Source organism: Morchella sextelata (genome assembly GCF_020137385.1).
Source record: "Morchella sextelata strain SCLS chromosome Unknown scls_19, whole genome shotgun sequence".
Classification (NCBI taxonomy): domain Eukaryota; kingdom Fungi; phylum Ascomycota; class Pezizomycetes; order Pezizales; family Morchellaceae; genus Morchella; species Morchella sextelata.
Genome location: NW_025408634.1, coordinates 1,298,216 through 1,318,400, shown reverse-complemented (window position 1 = coordinate 1,318,400; position 20,185 = coordinate 1,298,216). Strand labels below are relative to the sequence as shown.

Genomic DNA, 20,185 nt, shown 5'->3' with positions numbered 1-20,185 from the left:
ATGTCCGCCCTCCTACACGCCCTCCTCCACCCGCTCGTAACCCTCTACACCCTCCTCCAACACCTCCTCACCACCCTCTTCGCACCACCCCCCGTCCGCACCCCGCCTCCCCCACTCACCGGCCCCCGCGTCGCCATCATCGGCGCCGGTATCACCGGCATCTCCGCCGCCGCCCACTGCGTCTCCCATAACTCCGACGTGCTCATCTTCGACAGCGCGCCCACCATCGGCGGCATCTGGGCGCGCGTCAACAGCACCTCGTCGCTGCAGATCCACAGCATCATGTACCGCTTCCACCCGTCCATCACGTTCCACTCTGCATACCCGCAGCGCTCGGAGATCCTGGAGCAGATCGAAGCCTTATGGCGGCGGTACGGGCTAAAGGAGAAGACGGTGCTGGGGACGAAGGTGGAGAAGGTGGAGAGGACGGAGACGGGGAAGTGGAGGGTGAATGGGAGGGTGGAGTGGGAGTTTGATGGGGTTGTGGCGGCGGTGGGGACGTGTGGGGAGCCGATGGTGCCGGGCGTGGAGGGGAAGGAAAGGTTTCAGGGGCGTATAGTGCATTCGAGTAAGTTAGAGGGCGTAGGAATAGAGGGGAGGAAGGTAGTAGTACTGGGGGGTGGGGCGAGCGCGGTGGAGGCGTTGGAGTGTGCGTTGGAGAGGGGGGCGGAGAGTGTTAGTTTGTTGGCGAGGGTGAGTGGCTTTTTTTATGCTTTCTGTTTGTTTGTTTGTTTGTAGAGCGCGGTCTTGGTAAGGGTATGGCTGGCCGGGTATGCGGACTGGCTGTATCTGCGGATATCAGCAATTGCAATAGTCTCTGGCGGGATTACTGCGACTGGTTCAGCATCCCGATCATGGCCAATACCCACTCACCCAAAGCCGTGTGAGCTCCGCTTTTCGGGGGCAGTGATTGGTTCGCATCACCGGCGACCAATCATCCTCCCGAAATCCGGAGCCAGCCCTTCCTACCAAAGGCCAATGATCAACCCCCAGTTTCCCACAATCCCATACCCCTCCCCCCCGGCTCTGAATTCATACAAGTACCATACTAACGCCCCCGCTCTCACAGTCCGACAAATGGATTATCCCCCGGAACCCCCTCATCGACATCCTCCTCTCCCTCAACCCCTTCGGCTCCGAACTCTACCTCTCCTATATCCCCGAATTCCTCCTCCGCCACCTCTTCTACCGCTCCCTCTCCTCCCTCGCGCCACCCCCACACACAACCGGCCTCTGGGAGTCAACCCCCATGGTCAACTCCCACCTCCTCTCCCACATCCGCTCCGGCCGTGCGCGCTGGCTCCGCGCTGACATCCTCAGCATCGAAGAACACGGCGTACGCTACAACCAGCGCTCCCAAGGCGTCCCCAAGGGCGGCCCCGGCGTCGAGAAATTCGCCGATGCAGACATCATAGTGTTTGCAACGGGGTTTAAAAGGCCGAGTCTAAGCTTCCTGCCAGAAGACTGTTTTGAAGAGGGGTATGAGCCGCCGAGTTGGTATCTGCAGACGTTCCCGCCGGGGGCGGTGGACGTGTGTGCGTGTAATTGTACGTATGTGAATGCGATTGGCACGGTGGGGCATTTCCACATTGGCGTGTATACGAGGCTGCTGTTGATGTTTTTGAATGATCCGTTGACGAGGCCGCCGGCGGAGGCGATGAGGTTTTGGGTGCGCTGGACGAGGTGGTTGAAGACGAGGAGCCCGACGGGGGCGTTTGACTTTTTTACGTATGGGGAGCTGTGTTGGTGGTTTTTGGAGTGTGTGGTGGTGAATCCGTTTCGGTGGAAGTGGGCGTTTTTTGTGTTTACTGGGAGGGGAATGCCGATGGGGATTGTGAAGAGGGAGAGGAAGATTGAGGGGTATGAGAAGATTGAGACGGGGCCGATCTAGAGATGGAGTTTTTTGTTTTGTGTGAGGACCTTTATGAAGACTTGGGGACTTGGAATTGGTAAATATCACGGTTTAGAATAGCGAATAACATATGTATAGTGATAGCACTGGGGTCAGAAGTAGCGAGTGAGATTTGGTGTACGAGTGTGCAAACAATTAAAGCGCACAGCGCAAGATCTTGCTAATTACAAACAAGCCAATCACGCCGTAACAAGGCCAACCGCACTGTTAAGTCCGTCAAGTACGTCACACCTCGAGCTCCATCAAACATCAATTGCAACCTAGTAACTTTGGAATCATCAATTAGCGAATGCACCATAGACAAACAAAACAGACGGCGAAATCAGGTAGATAAAATAACAGCAAAGATCGAGTCAGGATAATTCTAGAGCATATGTTTTCTTTCCCCACAGAAACGCGAGAGATAGAGATGGATTGAATCCCACTTACCATTGTTGCGTTTCAATCGAACGGATGCTGTCTGTCCTGCAAGACACAGCAGAGTCACAGCGAAGGAAGAAAGGCGGGGGAGGGGGAGGGAGGATCCGCATCTCTTTATACTCGCTGCCAAGACTATAACCGTGTTACCTCCATCTCTACCAGCTTCTAGCCAACGTCTTGAAGCCAGGATTCCGTTACGTAACTGCGGGAAGGAACATGGGGTCGGTTAGGATCAGAATTTGTCATACTAGGACAACGGTATGAAAATGGAAAATACTTATGAAGATTAACGGTTTCGTGGTGTAGTTGGTTATCACACAAGTCTAACACACTTGTGGTCCCCGGTTCGAGCCCGGGCGAAATCATGATTGAAGTCTCGTTTCTGGCATGTGTTGAGAACACAGGCGGGGAACGGGATTTCCTTTTTTCTGGCAATCTTTTGTTGTTGGGTGGTGTGTTTGCTATTATAGCAACGACCGTTCGTTTTAGAGGGAAAGTGCAATCTACCCCCGAACTCTTACTTCCTGTCGTTGCCATCCTGGTGCAAAACGCCCCCCACGAGAGCCCTTACCCTGGTTTATATCCAATAACGTCTCTTCTAGATCCACCCCGCACCTTCCAAAAGTACCTTCAAAACCATGGCTTTCATGGCGAACGTACTATTAGAGGGTCCGCGGCAATTGAGGTCATCAAATGCGGCAAGCATGGCCACGTACAAGCTAGGCATATAGTCAGCTAGCTACTTGCAAGATACTTTTCAATTCAGTTAATAGAACCGCCGTTGCAGGAAAAAAAAAAGATCGATCATCCTCCATTAGCTAGATGAGCTTGGTGTGATCTTGTAGACGCAGTTAATAGCCGTGCTCTCACGGTTGTGTTTTGGTGCCGCTGCAGTGGCCTCTGTGGGCAGCGTTGGGAATATCATACCTACTACGTCTAGTGAGAATATAAAGTCTGTCCGCTTTGGTACGTAGGTAGGACACCAATCTTTCTTGTCCACACATGTACCAAAAGGGACAGACTTTATATTCTCGCTAGTACATACCTCCGGCTAGTAGATGCTGATCCGTTTTTTTTTGTTTTTTCTGCCGATCTTTTTTTTTTCTGTTGGCTTAGAAGGTCTAATTCGTCTGCTCGATCTTCGGGATCACTTAGTGGATGGTAGAATCTATTGACATGAGTAGCTATGACAGCTATTATTGGAAATATAAGGGCAAGGGTTTTCGTAGGGGCATTTTGGTAGTGTGGTCGATCCACGAGTAGGGGGGAAACCTCGAATCGGCTCGTGATCACTGATAACAGCTGCTCGACTGACTCGACTTGCAAATACTGTCGTTCACGGGGTATTGACGGACACTGGGTGTTGACGGACAAGCCAAAAAAGAGACAGCCAAGCCAAGTTTGCCTGCAATCCGTCAACACCCAGTGTCCGCCAATACCCCGTGAACGACAGTACTCGAGTGCAGCTCGAGTCATTTGGGCTGACAGTGGTCTCTGATATATCAGTCCTTGAAGTCATTCTAGATCCTTTATATGGAGGAAGACATTGCTACGCCAACTTTTTATAGAATAAAATACCAAGGATATTGTCGACATCTCTAGCATAATTGAAATAACACCCAGAAAGCTTGCGATTTTCAAATCGAGCAGTGGAAGAAGCTCGAGCCAGCCCGTTTCGTCGACCACACTAATCCAGACGGTAGATTGCACATTTAGTCTTAGTTTTCTTGGTTTTATTTCATTTCTAATGCTACATGAAATATTATTTGTTCTTAGGAGGATTAACAAAACATTTCCCGGAACACACAATAGCCATGCGAGTGATAATCCATGACGGAATTCCTGTAGCGAGTAAAAACTCAAAATGTATTGAGAACACCATCGATGATTGATTCCAAAGTCTAAAGTGATCCTGGATATTCTTATTAAAGCTAATTATCTCCAGATAAGTTTTCTATGATACACTTTACAAGTAACCCCAAGCCTTGTCTCTTCGGCCGCGGTTCTAATCTTTCATCCCACTGAGCTGCATTAAACTTTAGTACGGCTGACTGAATACTAAAATTAAGCTTTCTTGTTAGTGGGTCATTCATCTTAGCTTCAACACATGCGCAGAGAAAATGCGCTAGTTCCTTTACACATACGTATGCTGACATCACCACAATCCTGATACTTTATCATCAGACTCTTGAGTAACGACACCTTACACATCCCACCCTCCAACAACGAACCTTCTCACACCATCTCTAACAAATTAATTACCGACTCCAAGACGAATACGAATATATGTCTTCATGCAGGGATTCCTATGGAGCGTGATACCAAGGGACACAGTGTAGGACACACACACCAAAGAGCATGACGAGCTCGAGGGTCATATTCCAGAAGGGCAATCGTCCATTTCTCATCGTCACCACCTCTTCCTAAACCAACGCCGCCCTAAGCAGCAACAGCAATACACAACACACACACACGGACATAGGATCATTCGTGTCTCCTTCAAGTCGTACGCCCCTCTAGTACCACCTCCGCCGCTTATTGCAACTGATGGTATTACCTTTATGAATCGATATAGAATTAACAATGTTCAGAGAGGCCGAATATGGTGCTCTTAATTTATCATACCTGCATAAAAGTTGCGCCTTACTGATGATGCAAGACCACACTAGCGAGAGACGCAACCAACCTGGCGGGAACACAAAACACACAATTCCCGCGCATGTATGTAGGGGTGACCCTGAACACATGCTACCTATATCTGTTGCAGCATGATTCTATGTGGGACGATTGTAATAGGGAGATCATAACATATTAATAGCGGGAATTGCCGGTTGAGGGGGGTTGAAATCAGGATGTTGGGATGTATGTGAGTGTTATGGACTTCTTTCTTCAAGAGACTAATTTCTGAACGGTTTGAGATTGCGTCCTTAGGTTGTAGGATAATCATAAAATGGCTACATGTGGGTCGGGGAGCATGCCGATATTTAGGGTAAGATTTATAGACCTTTCTTAATATGATCCCCCCAGTTGGAATTCATCAATTGAAATAGGTTTATAAGACCTTGGACTCTCTATTACGTATTTGGCACTCTTTTGTGTGGAAATCGGGTTCGTGTCACCTCCAGTTTCTGTGTGTGCTTGGTTACACCGATTCCATAACGTTTTACTGAGCGCGCAAGCGTAAAGTTTCCTATTCTAGATATATACTTCAGCTGATAATTAATATAGTCCAACTTCTCTAATAACCGCTTTCCTTGGCACAGTTTGCGCCATAATTGTTGGATGGTTATCACAGGTTTCATTAGTCATGACTCGTACTGTCATTCACGGAGCATTGGCGGGCACTACTCCAGAGGTGTTCAGCTGAACAGGGGTGTGGTTCGACCAATAGAAGATGAAACATGAGCTTGGCTGTCTCTCTTGTCTTTTGACCGTCAATACCCCGAAAAACGGTTAAATGACCGCTAGATCCATTATCATATGGTCCTACCCTTGAACTGACCCAACACATGAACGACTTGGCGCAAAATTAGGTCATAGGTTGGCTACTAGTGAGTGGTAGGGGCCCACTTGTGAAATGAAATTTTTAGCAAGCTGTCGCTCTAATACACTGGGTTGAAGTTTCGGAACTAGAAATCGGATACCGTCAGGTTGGGTTGGGTCGTGGATTCAGAGAGAACGAGTGAGGATCCATGATTACGTCCAGCAACGCACAGGCACTGTGTTGGAAAAATCATCGCGAGCGGGACGGATGCTTCCATTAATCTGGAACTAGCTAAGAAACCCGGGAAATCGTTTTTTTCACCTTCCTTCCTTCTTTACATAGGGCTTCGCTTGTCACGTCACTCACGTCAGACAAGGCCGGGCAGCCGTCGAAGCGATGGGTCCCTGAATTGCTTACACGCGACGGCCACGATGACTGCCCGGATATGATGATGACGCTGATGATGCAATACTAATTTGAGGACTATGAGTAGCGTTCTATCCTTATTATTGTCAGCCACCACATGGAGAATATATATATATATACTCTATATAATATTCAATCTATCCATCCGACAAAAAAGGATGAGGGCAACATGCAAAGCCCCGGATATCGGTGTTCCCGAGATGCTGCTGCCTTGCAATCTCTGAGAGGCAAATACATAGTCACGATTTTCGTGTTTAGTTCCTTCGCGTACAATTAATTCTCATCAGGTCTAAAATGGCGAGCATATTTCCACAAGGGATGGACAATCGTGATGATAAAAATAGCGGATTTACATACCTACATACACATTCCATCAATTAGGCAAAACTGGCAAGGAGAACGGCTCTTCCAATCCAGCGGGAAAAAAAAAGATTTCAAATAGTACAGGGTCATCATCAACATAGCCATGACGCTCATACCTCCATAATTTACCAATTACTGCGAGACAGTACCCAAACCAAATTACAAAAATCCAGGCGATCAAAATAGCGCCCGCAAAGCCATATCTTGGCTTCTAGAAGACCGTGGGTTGAGTGATATGATCACAAACATTTGCTCGAGAAATTAAATGTTTCATGCAGCGGTTCCAATTTCGGCGCAAAACAAATCTTTAAACTCACGGGACGTGCGATGCTCGAGCTCGGGAGTGGCACAGCCATCCACACCCACAACATCCCAGCAGTCCGATTCGACCTGTAGCCGCCGAAGCTATTAAAGGTGGTGTCTGAAAATAGTGCCACGACAGCCCATGTCATCCCGACACACTGGTTCTGGCGGCAGGAGCCTCAACTTGCTTGACTGCTTTGAGCCCTTGCACCCCCCTGTTCTCTTTTTTAGGAGATGAGGGAGGGAGATTAAAGCGGCGGTTTGGAAAAAAAAATATGTTGTATACCGGTACCCCGGACATGTGAATATGATATCAATATAAACAAAACGAAGAAGAAGGAAAAGATAATCTCGGTAGAGCCGATGAAGCACGAGATACTCAGGAGCGAACAGGCAATTGGAAAACGCCTCGATCAGAGATTGTACACAGGCCTCTGCCCCCTTGCAACTAGAAGAACAATATACATACAGAAGAGGGCGAAACAGAAAGATGTAAAACTACCACCGTTCCAGTAAAATAAGGGTTTACCAGGGATCATTGGGCGAAGGGAAGAGATAAAGCAGGAAAAAGTCGATCGCGCAAACCCAGCTCAGCGGGAACAACCCCCGCCCACCCGTCGCAATAAAAAGAAAAAAAAGGAATATACGCCATTGCAGAACCCATCGAAGGAAGGAAAAATAAAAGAGAATGGATAAAAGCTAAAAAAGGACGGACGCCGTGCCTAAAAAAGTAGCCAAAAAAAAAAAGGAAAAAAAAAGGAAGGAAACATTTATTTCACCCAAATCAAACACCAACTCAATTACTCAATCCGTCTCCTCTTCCCCTTGGGTGCAGGCATAAGGCTCATTCGAGGAGTGAAAGTAACTGTAGTCGTCACAACCTGTTTCACCGTCACTCGGGGCCCTGTTCGAGGACTTCTAGCTTCAACTTCGGTCTCCTCTTCCGAAGACCGCGAAGTTGCCGACGCCGGTGATTCAGTGGAAGGTGAGTAATTAGCCGCGGAAGCGGGAGATGAAGGAATTCGTAGGCGCCTGGCGGCCGATGTCGGTGCTAGAGGGTACGGTGTCGTGGGCGTATAGTAACCCTGTGTGTTTGCTAGCAATGACTTTGCTGAATTCGGGGGAAAGAATGCAGGCGATTTGCAGAGAGCCGGACTATTGGCGGTATTCCTCAAGAAATCGGTATATGCCGCTGGTGGGGTTATAGGTGTCTTTAGGCACTCCTCATGGCTCTTTAAAGAATCAAAATGGCCGATTATGGGAGTTCGTGGGAGTTCTGAGGGGAGAGGCGAGAATGGTCCTCTGGAGGTGTGGGTGGTCTTAATCTTGAGAGTTGGTGCCGACATCTTCGTGGTATAGTTTGGTGGGGTTTTTAAATAGTTGTGGGATCTTTTCGACATTGAATAGTTAGCATGAATGAAGGTGGGGGGGAAGGCATTATTAAAGGAAATTCCTTAGTGAGTACATACCTTGTCTGCAGAAGGACTTGCGATGAGAGAGATGCGCAGTGAATGAGGAAAGTAGGCGAGATGCTACACTAACGTTTCCAAAACCCGGACGAGCCTTTCTTATACAAGGGGAATGGGTGAGGAGAGGGGGGGGGGTCTAGATGTTATGTGGGAGCGAAAATGGGTTTTGGAGGGCTTAGTGAATAAATGGTTGCAGCACCAACAGCGAGGATCGCGCGTAGGTGGTCTGCGGGGATGGCTATTCCAGGACACACCGTGCAGCTTTAAAAACGTGGTTGTCGGGGGCTAGCAGCACGATCGAAGCGGACGGCTACAACGAATGGGGGGCGGCTGAACGATAGGGGGTATGAAGCGCAGGCAGGGATCAGAAAAGCAAATAGTAGGATGGTTAATTACGAAAACCCTCAATTCTTCTTTCCCCACGAACCCGTTGCTCGGTAACGCACGGAGCGAAGGACGAGACGATGTCAAAATAAAATTTACACTATTGATATCTGTTTGGTTTATACAGGCGCTCTTGTTTCCCCTGAGCGGTTAGGTTAGAATTGCAAGGCAATCAAGAGCTTACGGGAAGGCGAGAACGGGAGACAAGGACAGAGGTAAAGAATGAGTGAGCGAATGAATGAGAGTGAGGGGCAAAAGAGAAGGCAGGGAATATCCATTTACCTACCTACCCCAGAGAGAGAAAAAAACGTATGTATGTACCTCCACAGTATGTATCTATTGGGTACACATATCTAACTAGCTATTGCTAGGAACATGGGGGGCGCGACAGTATTTGTCGGCGCCAAAGTGTGTGAATACCAGCGCGCGGGAACACTTCTTTGTGAATATATATGAATTGATCGACAACAGCTGATTGGCACTTTGCATCCAAGGAGACAAATCAGGTTAGACACATGTTGTTGCTCATTGCGCAACCCTCGCTATCACTGGTTTTGTGAGCCACCACCGAATGAGCCGGGTATTTTTGTGGTGTGCTTACAATACCGCGCGCCTACACTAATAACGGTAACGAACCAATGCGCGCGGTGCTGGTACTGCATACATACATGCTTGATCTGGGCTCGCTTCCTTACTCTACTTGAATAATTAATTTCTTTTCTTTTCGCGAGCTGTGCATGGGTTGGTGAATTTCAATAAACTGACGTTGTACTGAAGGGAGAGCAAAAATCTTCTGCATGCCAGCACAAATGGAAGAGATATCATTACTCTAGGTGGAATTAATGCCTGCCGGTCCGGTCACATTCGTCGTACAATATATTTGATTTGTACCACCGCAAAAAGTACTGTCTATGGTGCCTAGGTGGGAAACAAACCAAGAATTTGAGGATAATAGTTCAAGGAAACATATGTCATGTGTACTTTACACACGAAAGACAATGCATCTATACCCGATGGATTATCCATTCTTTACTATACTAGGCTTTTTTATGATCGCTTTCGCATCAACTATTCTAGCCAATCTGCTCTACCAAGATAGCTCAACGCCGCCTGACTGAGTCTCGCTTCATACTACGCCGTATGCAGTTTTTCGAGCCTCACAAGGACACCATCATCGTATGGGCAGAGTAAGAATTGTGATTCAAACCTTACTACGGCCTTCACCAATAGCAGTGCCAGCCCGAGTGCGTAATATGCAATGGAAATCACATATAAGGATTCATCGGAACCGAACATTGACTGAAACAAGCGACCGACCCGCTTGAATGGGTAGGAAGGGGCCAAACAAAACACGTGGGCATTGACCAGCTCATGCTACTAGCACGGATCTATCTTTCAAGCGTTCGAGATCACGGTATGAGGTGATTCAAAGATACTTGACTTGATCAAGATCCACGGTCTTCACGCGCTGATCATGATAGAGCGCGTATGCACTGGGGGGAACCATATGCACTGGGGGAAAGTCAACAGCACTGCAACAACTACTGTTCCTCATATCGCGCGGTATGTTAATGCACTGGGGGGAAGTACTGCAACAACTATGGTTTCCTCATATCGCGCGGTATTTTATTTTTATTTTTAAGGAATACATTTTTAGGCCTCCGTCGGCCTCCTTCTCCGCTCAAACATTTGAGGATGGTAGCCTGGACCCGGGGCGGTTCCCAACAAATTTTGCAGAGAACCCGGTGAGCAGATCTTCCTTTATCGGCAGGTTTACTCTAGCTATGTAGACTGCTGCCTTGGTTGGGCTTAGATATATCAGCTGTCAAACTTTGTTGTAACGTGCATTTATGTGTGTTAGTTAGCCTGTGACTTGTGGTCGCACAGGTTCACAGCCAAACAAAGACGCTTAATTTATCAAATTGAGTGCAGTGTTTAGTCGTTACTAGACGGAAGAGTCGGAATCAAGAGTTTCATTTTGCCCATGCTGCTCTGGATTACCTGGGAGGAATAAGTACAGTGCGACTACTAAGAATTGCGTTCCTTGTCGGTACAGTGTTGGGGCGGGGGTAAGAAGAAAATACATTGATCTACTGCGTTATCAGTTGGAATCGGGATATGACTTGCAACGCTTGATAGTGTAAGTCTTGAGCGTTTAAACCGTATGTACCCTAGGCCGCTAGGTATGATTATCATCGATTCGAAGGTAGCTGGGGCCAGGGATTTCAATAGTAAGATTTCGAGAATTGGTGCAGCAAAAGTCGGCTATGAACACCAATTTGTACGTGCAGCGGCAGTTCACGATGTTTGATAGATGTTTTCTGTCCGTTCACCTACTTCAACTTCCTTGGCTTCTAATAAAGGCCCGCGGTGTGGGGCTAGGCCGTGATATGTCTGTCCCAATCTGTCAATAGTGATCGTTTCTGGCACAACAATTATTAGGGAGCTCTAGCACTGGCCACCATTTTGGCCCCCACGACAAACGGCCAGCATATCTTGACGGATTAGGGGATAGCTAGCTTGGCGCTCATGCCCCTAACTTATGCAGGTAAATATATATAGGTTTTCTGAATCATTTCTTATGGAAATGATATTTGCACACTAGAATGGGCGTTTATTTAGAGTACATATGTACCTTTATGATCAACCGGGTAGTCTTTAGTCTAGCTCCTAGCTGCGCAGTGATAAATGACTACATGTACCGGTATACCGGCCTCGAAGAAAGTACAAAAATTCATTTTCTAACTAAATCCCTTGCTGCTATTCAACAACCTGAGGATCTGAATATTAGCAGTGATCGATCAGTGGTTCGATACGGATTTCCTTGTCAGCGCGTGTATGACTTAGGTCAAGTGATGATGCTGTTTATCTGAGGCTTTATGAAAATCCCTGGACTACACCCCCTGCTGCACTTCGTTAAGCATCCATGAGGTCAAGTTTTTGTCCTTTCAAAAGAAAGGAAAACATGCACATACTAGATTCACCTAAACATATCGGCTGTCCCTCCAGGATATTCACAACCTCAAAATGGAATGGTCCTCTATATCAAGCAGTATTTTCTGGAAAAGGCCCGCCCGATTAAGTAGGCTAAACGCTTAAATTGATTTCGATGTAACCTATACGGATATTTCAATCAGGCCTAACAATTTCTCCTCATAGATCACCATTTCGTAGGAGGTTGATGGCCTGAGGTACGTGTATATGCCTCTACCCGCCCAGAGAAAGTAGTACATAATAGGCCGCCTACATACGCACATAACCTTTACGGCCACATTACACAAGCACACAACAATTATTCTCGGCCCGGCTTTGTAACCATAGACCTGATCATAGCATATCACTCGCCTACAGCTCCAAAGCCAACGGCCAACGAAATTATCCGTGACTCTGCAGGAAAAAAAAAGGAATCATGTCAATATCAAGCGGTTAGCTTAGCAAAAGCAATTCTGATTGCACTGGGCGATTCCACGGCGGGTAAATTTTTCACATGCTGTGCCGCTGCTCTACGTTGGAAAGAGAAAAGGTACCAATAGAAATGATTGATCGGAACCGAACATTGATAGCCGATCTTCCATAGACCTCCCTTCGAGAGGTCCAGCCCTAACAATTGCGTCACGAATATTCCCACACCGGCGGTTCTGGCTAGATAACTAGCTAGCTGAGGGCACGAACTTCTGATCTGATGAGCTGCATGCTGCACTGGGCGGACCCGCGGGCGGGGTAGGGGCATTTCTGATAGCTTGGGTAGAAGTTGTCTTTTTTTTTTTTTTTTTTTTTTTTTCCCCTTCTCTCCCCCAATACTGCCACATCATCATGGGTGTTATTTTGAACTTTTTCTTCTGGCCAAACGAAATGGAGTGTGGGCAACACCTCTAGCTTTTGATCAATCATAATTATTGACGAGCCGCCGGGGCCCTCTTTTTTTTTTTTTTTTTTTTTTTTTCTTCCTTCGAAAAAAGGGGACGTCATGTGATCACGGCGGCACCGTGCATATGTGGTGATGCACTTTTTTGAGGGCATCAAATATGCAGCCTGACAATCTCGTGAGAATCATTTTCTTTAATGTGCCTCTAAATGTTGGGATGGTGTGCTGGGTATTGCTGCATATTGATGGGATTGGGCATATAAAAATTGAGGGGTTAAGGCTACTATGAGGGATCAATGTGTCCTGAGATGATCGCATCTTGTGAACGAAAGGGCTCTTATTTCTTGAATGCAAACGAATGATTGCTTATGATTCACCCACTACTTGGTGTATACTTGAGTATTTGGTATCTTTAACCTTTCGCGAGTGTTACAATTGAATTATTTACTATTTAGTCTCAAAAACCTGAGTTTCGTAGCATTAAGTATGTATATATCAAAATAAAGACAAAATATCTATGTATGTCAATAATACATATTAGGAAATACTTAGTACCTTCAAAAAGGAAAGAGAAGGCTCAGACATTACACCTGCGCCTGCTTAGAATGATTTCGCCCGGGCTCGAACCGGGGACCACAAGTGAAACTAATGTTAGACTTGTGTGATAACCAACTACACCACGAAACCACTGACAAGGATCTATCGCTAACCTTTTTGCCAAACACCCGTGTCTTTCCTTTTAACAAGGATGTAAGTCGTCGGATTCTCGATTGAGAACTTGAACCAAGAAGAGTCTGGTCGATAACTGGAGACGAAGATGTATATACCTAACCTCGAACCGATAGACGTGTAAACAGCACTAGATATCACTCGGTCATGCGACAAAAAAAAAACAATCGCGTGAGTCCAACCAGTGATAGGTGCCAAGGCCCATTTCTTATGCGAAATCTTGCCAAGAGAAACGTCAATGGATCCGAGTGATAGTTTATGTTTTGTGAATATCACTGGGCCCCATTATTTTCTTCGGAATTTCATGCTATTTATGCATTGAGATTCATTGTCACAACGACTTTGCATAGTATAACAATTTGAAGGAGATCCAGAGGTATTCACGATCTTTATTTCGATTTCGAGAATTGGTGCCTGAGGATAGTATAATATCTGTCGCAAACGGCTATATATCATTCTTAAATAACTTTGTATAAGTGGACATATAGGGGAGCTAAATCATGGATTTAGGCCTCCACTTGACATAAGGATGCCCAGTAGAATCAGGGACCAAATGGTCAATCATTGCCGTGTTGACAAATCCTGGATTAACCTGTGATAAGTTTGTTACCCCGCACATCCTCATTGTCGTCTCCAATTCATCATTCAAGACTATAAGATTATAATTAGCTAGCTAATTACTAACTAAATGTGATACGGAAAAACTCACTTTGTGTCAAATGTGATATACCCTCAGCTCCGTAGTTGAGAGCGTAGAGGTAGGGTCTTCCAACCCCAACAGCTTTGGCCCCTAGACAAAGCGCCTTGAAGATATCGGTACCGCGACGAATACCACCATCGATATAAACTTCAAGATGATGAAAGACCTCCGGACAGACCTTATGAAGCTCTAAAAGAGTAAAAATAGAAGGTGGAGAGCTAGATTATTTGATCAGCTGCGTGAATACTGACCGGGGCTCTGATTGACTTACGTATCTAAAGACCTCCCACCATGATTCGAGAGAACTATTCCCTGAACTCCATACTTGAGCGCTAACTGAGCATCCGCTGCCGTTTGAATGCCTTTAAGAACAATAGGCAACCCTCCACACACGCTATTAAGCCAAGGAATATCCTCCCAGTTGAGGGTTCTGTCAACGTACAGGCCCATAAGCCTTCCCATACCACCGCCCTTTTTATCGTTATGGCTGACAGCGCCACTAACAGCACTCTTAACTGGGACATCAACTTTTAGTCTTTCATCTGCTTCCCGCTTACCAGCAAGGTGCGCATCAACAGTCACGAAAACAGCTTTTACACCCGCTTCTCTTGCACTCTTGAGGAGGGCTATGGTCTTTGCACGGTCTGTGTTCACATAAAGTTGTAAGAAGTGGGTTTGCTTTTCTGGACCTAGACCAGCTGATATGATATCTGCAATGGGAGCTGAGGAGTTGGTCGAAATCTGTATGAATCGGTTAACTATAATTCTGCGGGTGACCCTGTTTATCCAGCATTGCGACTCACAATGTGAATAATCCCCTCTGCACCAGTACCCTTCGATACCGCCATCTCACCGTCTTGATGAATCATCTTTGCCATAGCGGTGGGCGCTACAAAGAATGGCGACCTCGTCCTAACCCCCAATATGGTTGTAGTCGTATCTACCTCCTTATTGTTCCTCATCACCCTTGGCCTCAGCAGTACGCGATCAAATGCCTCCTTGTTCAACCTCATAGATATGAGATCTGTCGCTGCAGATGAAAAGAACGCCCATGCCTTTGCACTGCTAGTCTTTTCTGCGACGGCCTCAAAGTCATAGGTATTAATTAGTGACTCTAAGGGTGGCTTTTTGCTGGAAGTGTCTTTGAGAGCGCCAAGGTCTACTGCCATAGCCACGCTCTGAGGGTCTACGGGGCCAAGATTCTTTATGCTCGTTGGGGCATCCTTCTCTAGAAGTTCGGGGGTGTGCACAGAGTCGTAGGCTCCCGTAGCGTCGGCGCCGGCATAAGCTAGAAGTGCTGTGGGGTGGATTAGAGCTCCAATCGATCAACTAGGTCAGGGGTATAAGCTTGTTTACCCTGAGGCCCTCCAGGATGTTGCTGCAAGAATTCAGTGACATCATATACAATTCCGCGAACTGTCATCCAACAGTCGCTTTGAGTGTTGTGTTTGGAAACATCATCGGTGGTAAGATTCTTTTTGGTCATGATGGAGGGGTACCAAGTTGGATGCGTGGCCTGTTTCTGCACACGTGTAGGAGTTCAAAGGACGTATGGAGGAATAACAGTTTAAAGGACTACTCTATTGCTGCTACATACATGTCTTCTGGGTTTCGGTAATGCTTAATTGGTCTCCGGTGCAAAACCCGGTTATTGACACGGCGGGGATGCGATGCGGTCGGAAATCGGGGCAATAGGGTACGAAGGAAGGGTTCTACATAGCTGTGCCCTTGCAGATATGCGGTTCGGGGGTGGATCGCCCTCTAGACCTCAGTACAGGGCGCCAACTGTTCAATTAGCCCATCCCTGCAATCCATAGAGATATCCAATAGGAAGTATGTATGTGACTAAACCACAAAAGACATTGCTCGAAACCACCGTCTTAACTTTGGAAAGTCCAAACTGCAAAGGTTGAGTTGAGATTCGTTATCGCTCTTGCGGGGTCAACGATGTTCTTTCGGGAATATATTTTGTCAATCGTCCCTGTCAGTCGGTGACACTAGTGCTATGCCCTAGTACATGTAGTTATGTATTTTGCCAGAGTGTTCAATTCAATTGATGGCAACCAAGTAGGCATGGCTGGCCCTAGCCCTAATGCAACTATGCGAAACCTACTTGACCACCACAACCGGAACCAATCCTTGAATTCACATGTTTCCACACCACATACTACACGTGCCCTTTCGTGTTTTGGCACAAAGTCTTAATATCTGAATATTCGGTCTAAAAACCCAACCAGGGCCACGTGAACGCTCTACTAGGTGAGGCACCGCTTCTTCGTCCTCCCTTCAGCTCAATATTTCACTTATGAATTCAAATTCTAAAGTTCGATAGATCTCCGCTCGTTCCTAGATGGTAGAAACGTTCCTGGGACAGAATTTCTCGATTCGTTAAATCGCCACAGCGCTTCTTCTTCTTCTGCGCAATTCACAATACTCTCTGGAGCCCATGAAATCGTTCTTCAAGGATTAGTTTCCCCGGGGTTTTGCGCATAACGTTTTTGCCCTGTTACCGTGTCGGACTGGGAATCGGGTACCGGTCGTTACTATACAAATTTGGTAGTGGTTATTGCCGAGCCTTTTCGCCTCCAAAATTTATGTGAAGCTTTAGTGCTGTTGCCATACGACTCGAATCTAGGTCTGACACGGTACTCGGTCAAAAACGTTACTCACAATCTCAGCATGAGAAAGCCTTAGGGAAGCGAGTGGCGATCTGCGATCAGTGTCAGAGTAGACTATTGTTTGAATCCAAAGATTGGATGTGAAGGCGATGGGAACCTATTGCACGGATGTTGTAAGGAACTACATACCACCAACCCTCCTTACACTGATGTCACGAACTAGGTGCTACGGTTGATGTGCTGCAATCTGCATTATAAAATCGTCGAGGAAGAAATTCCTATTCTGGAGGTCTCAGAGGCTTTCTAGCTTCAAAACCCTGAGTCTATTTTTGGACAAGCTAATGCTCAATCGGGCGATTCTTGGCAGCCATTTATAAGCTCATCACCATGACCTCATTGTAGAGGATCAAGTTATGAGGCTCGGGAGGCAACATTCATAAACCAAAGGAAGGAAAAACAAGTTGATTGGGTTTGGCGAATGGAAAGTTGGGCGATATTCTCCGGGTTTTTTTCTTTGGAATAACCATCTCCTTCAATACCGCTTATCCCCTCGGCGGTCAGGCCCAAATAGTACCTGTCAGGTTAGCCGGAGAAGGCGGATTTGTGATACTCCTAAAATCATAGATATCCTCATACTAATGCGTTATCAACATGTTATCAGATGTGAATGAATGTGCGGATTTATTCGTTCCCACGGTTTTTAATATCACGACTTCCATATGTGGTTAACCTGACCAGATACTAATTGGGCCTGACCGCTGAGGGGATATAAGATTTTCATTTGGAAGAATCCGCGAGGAGAAGTTCCACCTGACAAACCAGACCTCCGGACCGGTTTCAATAAAGGTATTGGAGATTGTATCCGGGAATTTATCGTTGGGGATTTCTTTCGGCGATTCCAAAGCATCTGCGGAGCTACCATATTGGCTTTACTGTCAGCGGGTCTCCCTTACCGCCCGGACATGCCCGTCTCATCAACCTTCAGGCTTGAAGCTCACAACATCGATCAACTCGATAAGCATCTCGAGTCTCTATTCTGGACCTTTTTCTCTACGCGCCACTAAGACCCTAAGATTACTCGAACGATTTCCGGGGGATGAGCTATGGATATGGGTTAAGTCTGGAACGAAACTTTGTGAAAATTCTACCAAAGTTTAGGAACGAGAAAGGCCCATCTATCTCTATCACAAGAACCTAGGAGGAACGTTTCCCTAGTAACTGGTCAACCATTTACCCTCGGACAACCAATAAGGAGCTTTATCGTCACAGCTATGGAAAGTTGGCATCGAATGCTTACTATAGCCCCCTTAGAGTACTGATATGGGCATACTAACAGGTAGTTTCTCCACACAAAGTATCTTGATATCGGGGACCTTGGGGGGAGATGTGCCTAATTTTAAAGCCATGACAAACACTCGGGTTTAATCCGTATTTAAACCCTCCTTCACCCTCCCCGATAGCCAACTAAAAACCCTGTCTTCTCTTTCCCACCTGTCGTTTCATCAATTCGTTCATCCTCTCCACTCGTTACAGCTTAAACGCCAACGTAAGCCTGTCGCTCCCCGAATTTCTCATCATTCGATTGTGTTCTGACTTTATTAGGAAAACAAAAGCTTTCAAAATGCAGATGAAAATCCCTCACAGTCTTGTTGTCTTAGTCGTATCCCTTGGCATCTTTGCCACGGCGAGCCCAACTGGCAACATTGCTACTGTTGGATGTACCGAGCGGATTGAAGTTCCTGTCGAGGTCGTCAAGGCATGCCCTCAGCCAGAAATCATCAGCATCAAGACTGTCTACCGGACCGTTAAGGAGATTGTTCCTGATTGCGCTTGCACTGATGATTTCACGGATTTTGCCAATGTCCAGCTCATTGCCGATACCGCATGCCGCAACGGACTTATCTTCTCCCCCGACGGAAAGACTAAGAAGAGGGGCATCTTTGAGCGTTCCCCAGCTTGCCAAAGCTTCTCTATTGTGGAGGACCCTAGCCTTGCTTTGAGAAAGCGATATGAAGGTAATGATTGCCAAGATGGATGTGGCAGTGGAGATCTTACAGGCCACATCCACGACAAGTTCGATCAAGTCAAGAACACCTTCAAGCACAACCTTAACCAGAACATCAACAATAATGATAACACCGATCTAGATGATAGCCAAGTCACTGGTGGTGGCGATGGCGGATTCGGCGGCTTTGGCGGATTCGGCGGATTCAAGGCGAAGCGTCAATTCGGAGGTTTCGGAGGTTTCGGAGGTTTCGGAGGCTTCGATGACGGCGGCGCCTTCGATAACAACGACAACCAGAACATCAACCAGAATGTCAATGCCAACCAGAATCTGATGGCCAACCTCGGAAAGTTCAACAGCTTCTTTGGTACCGGTGGTGGTGGTGGTGGAGGTGCAATTGGAAGCGGCGCAGCAGCTGCGGCTGGCCTCAGAGGGTTGGCTTTTGGCATCAACGACAACACTGACTTCAATGTCAACAACAATGTTGCCTTTGAAGACGATACCTTCTTCAAGAAGATGAAGCGTAATGCTCAGTTTGGGTTCGGTGGCTTTGGCGATGGCGATTTTGATGACAACGAAAACCAGAACATCAACCAGAACATCAACAACAACCAAAACCTAAACGAGGACTTCTTTAGTGGAGTCTTCGGTGGTGGAGGCGATGGATTCGGGTTCGACGGTGTCGGTATTGTTCCTTTCTTCCCCGGCTTCATCGGAGGCTTTGGGGGATTCGGGGGATTCGGCGGCGACTTTGGCGGGTTTGAGGATGTAGCCATGAACGAGAACCTCAACTTCAATCCTGATACTAACATTGAAACGTTTGGCTCTGGTGTTGGTGGTTTGAACAAGCGGTGCGACTCAGGAAACTGTGGTTACGGAAATAGCAACGTAAACTACAACTCCGTAAGTAGCCAGATCTAGAGCATGCTCTTCTGGTATCAAAAATTCTAATAGTGAACACTAGAACACCAACTACAACAGCAATGAGGAGGCTGTGGCTGTTCCCCAGTACGAAACAATCATTGAGACTGTCCCTGTAGTGGAGACCGTCCCAGTCGTCGAAACCGTCTACCAGCCCGTGGTCGAGTATCAGACTGTGGAGGTCATTGAGAAGGTGCCCGTCGTCGAGCAAGTCTACGAGCCAGTGACCGTTGTTGAGCAGGTCGCTGTCCCTGCTTGCGTCACCGTCGAGTGCGTCCAGGCAAGCAAGAAGACCGTCGTCACTGAGGTTTTCGAGACCGTTCCCCAGCCCGTTGTCGAGGTCGTCGAGGTCGCCCAGCCCGTTGTCGAGGTCGTCGAGGTCGCCCAGCCCGTTGTCGAGGTCGTCGAGGTCGCCCAGCCCGTTGTCGAGGTCGTTGAGGTTGCCCAGCCCGTTGTCGAGGTTCAGAAGTTCGAGGTTGTCGAGGTTGCTAAGCCTGTTGTTGAGTACTCTGTTGTTTTCTACCCTGTTGCTGGATGTGGTGTGCCCAACCGCCCATCTTACACATACGGAAGCTGCAACAAATAG

At 47.1% G+C, this 20,185-nt stretch overlaps 4 protein-coding genes across 4 annotated transcripts; 2 read left to right on the top strand and 2 right to left on the bottom strand.

The window, feature by feature from the left end:
* H6S33_005231 (uncharacterized protein) lies at positions 1-1,891 on the top strand (the record flags this gene model as incomplete). Its single annotated transcript, XM_044836595.1, has 2 exons — positions 1-693; positions 1,070-1,891. 2 exons carry the CDS (start codon positions 1-3, stop codon positions 1,889-1,891), a joined length of 1,515 nt encoding a protein of 504 aa, XP_044690444.1.
* Positions 1,892-7,708: 5,817 nt separating this feature from the next.
* On the bottom strand, positions 7,709-8,254 carry H6S33_005230 (uncharacterized protein; the record flags this gene model as incomplete). The annotated part of the gene is made up of 1 exon (XM_044836594.1): positions 7,709-8,254. The coding sequence occupies one exon, from the start codon at positions 8,252-8,254 to the stop codon at positions 7,709-7,711; it is 546 nt and encodes a 181-aa protein (XP_044690443.1).
* A 5,594-nt stretch (positions 8,255-13,848) lies between these two features.
* Positions 13,849-15,541, bottom strand: H6S33_005229 (uncharacterized protein; the record flags this gene model as incomplete). The annotated part of the gene is made up of 5 exons (XM_044836593.1): positions 13,849-14,006; positions 14,065-14,273; positions 14,327-14,796; positions 14,859-15,352; positions 15,412-15,541. 5 exons carry the CDS (start codon positions 15,539-15,541, stop codon positions 13,849-13,851), a joined length of 1,461 nt encoding a protein of 486 aa, XP_044690442.1.
* Positions 15,542-18,294: 2,753 nt separating this feature from the next.
* On the top strand, positions 18,295-20,185 carry H6S33_005228 (uncharacterized protein; the record flags this gene model as incomplete). Its single annotated transcript, XM_044836592.1, has 4 exons — positions 18,295-18,688; positions 18,821-19,581; positions 19,643-20,029; positions 20,084-20,185. The coding sequence occupies 4 exons, from the start codon at positions 18,295-18,297 to the stop codon at positions 20,183-20,185; spliced, it is 1,644 nt and encodes a 547-aa protein (XP_044690441.1).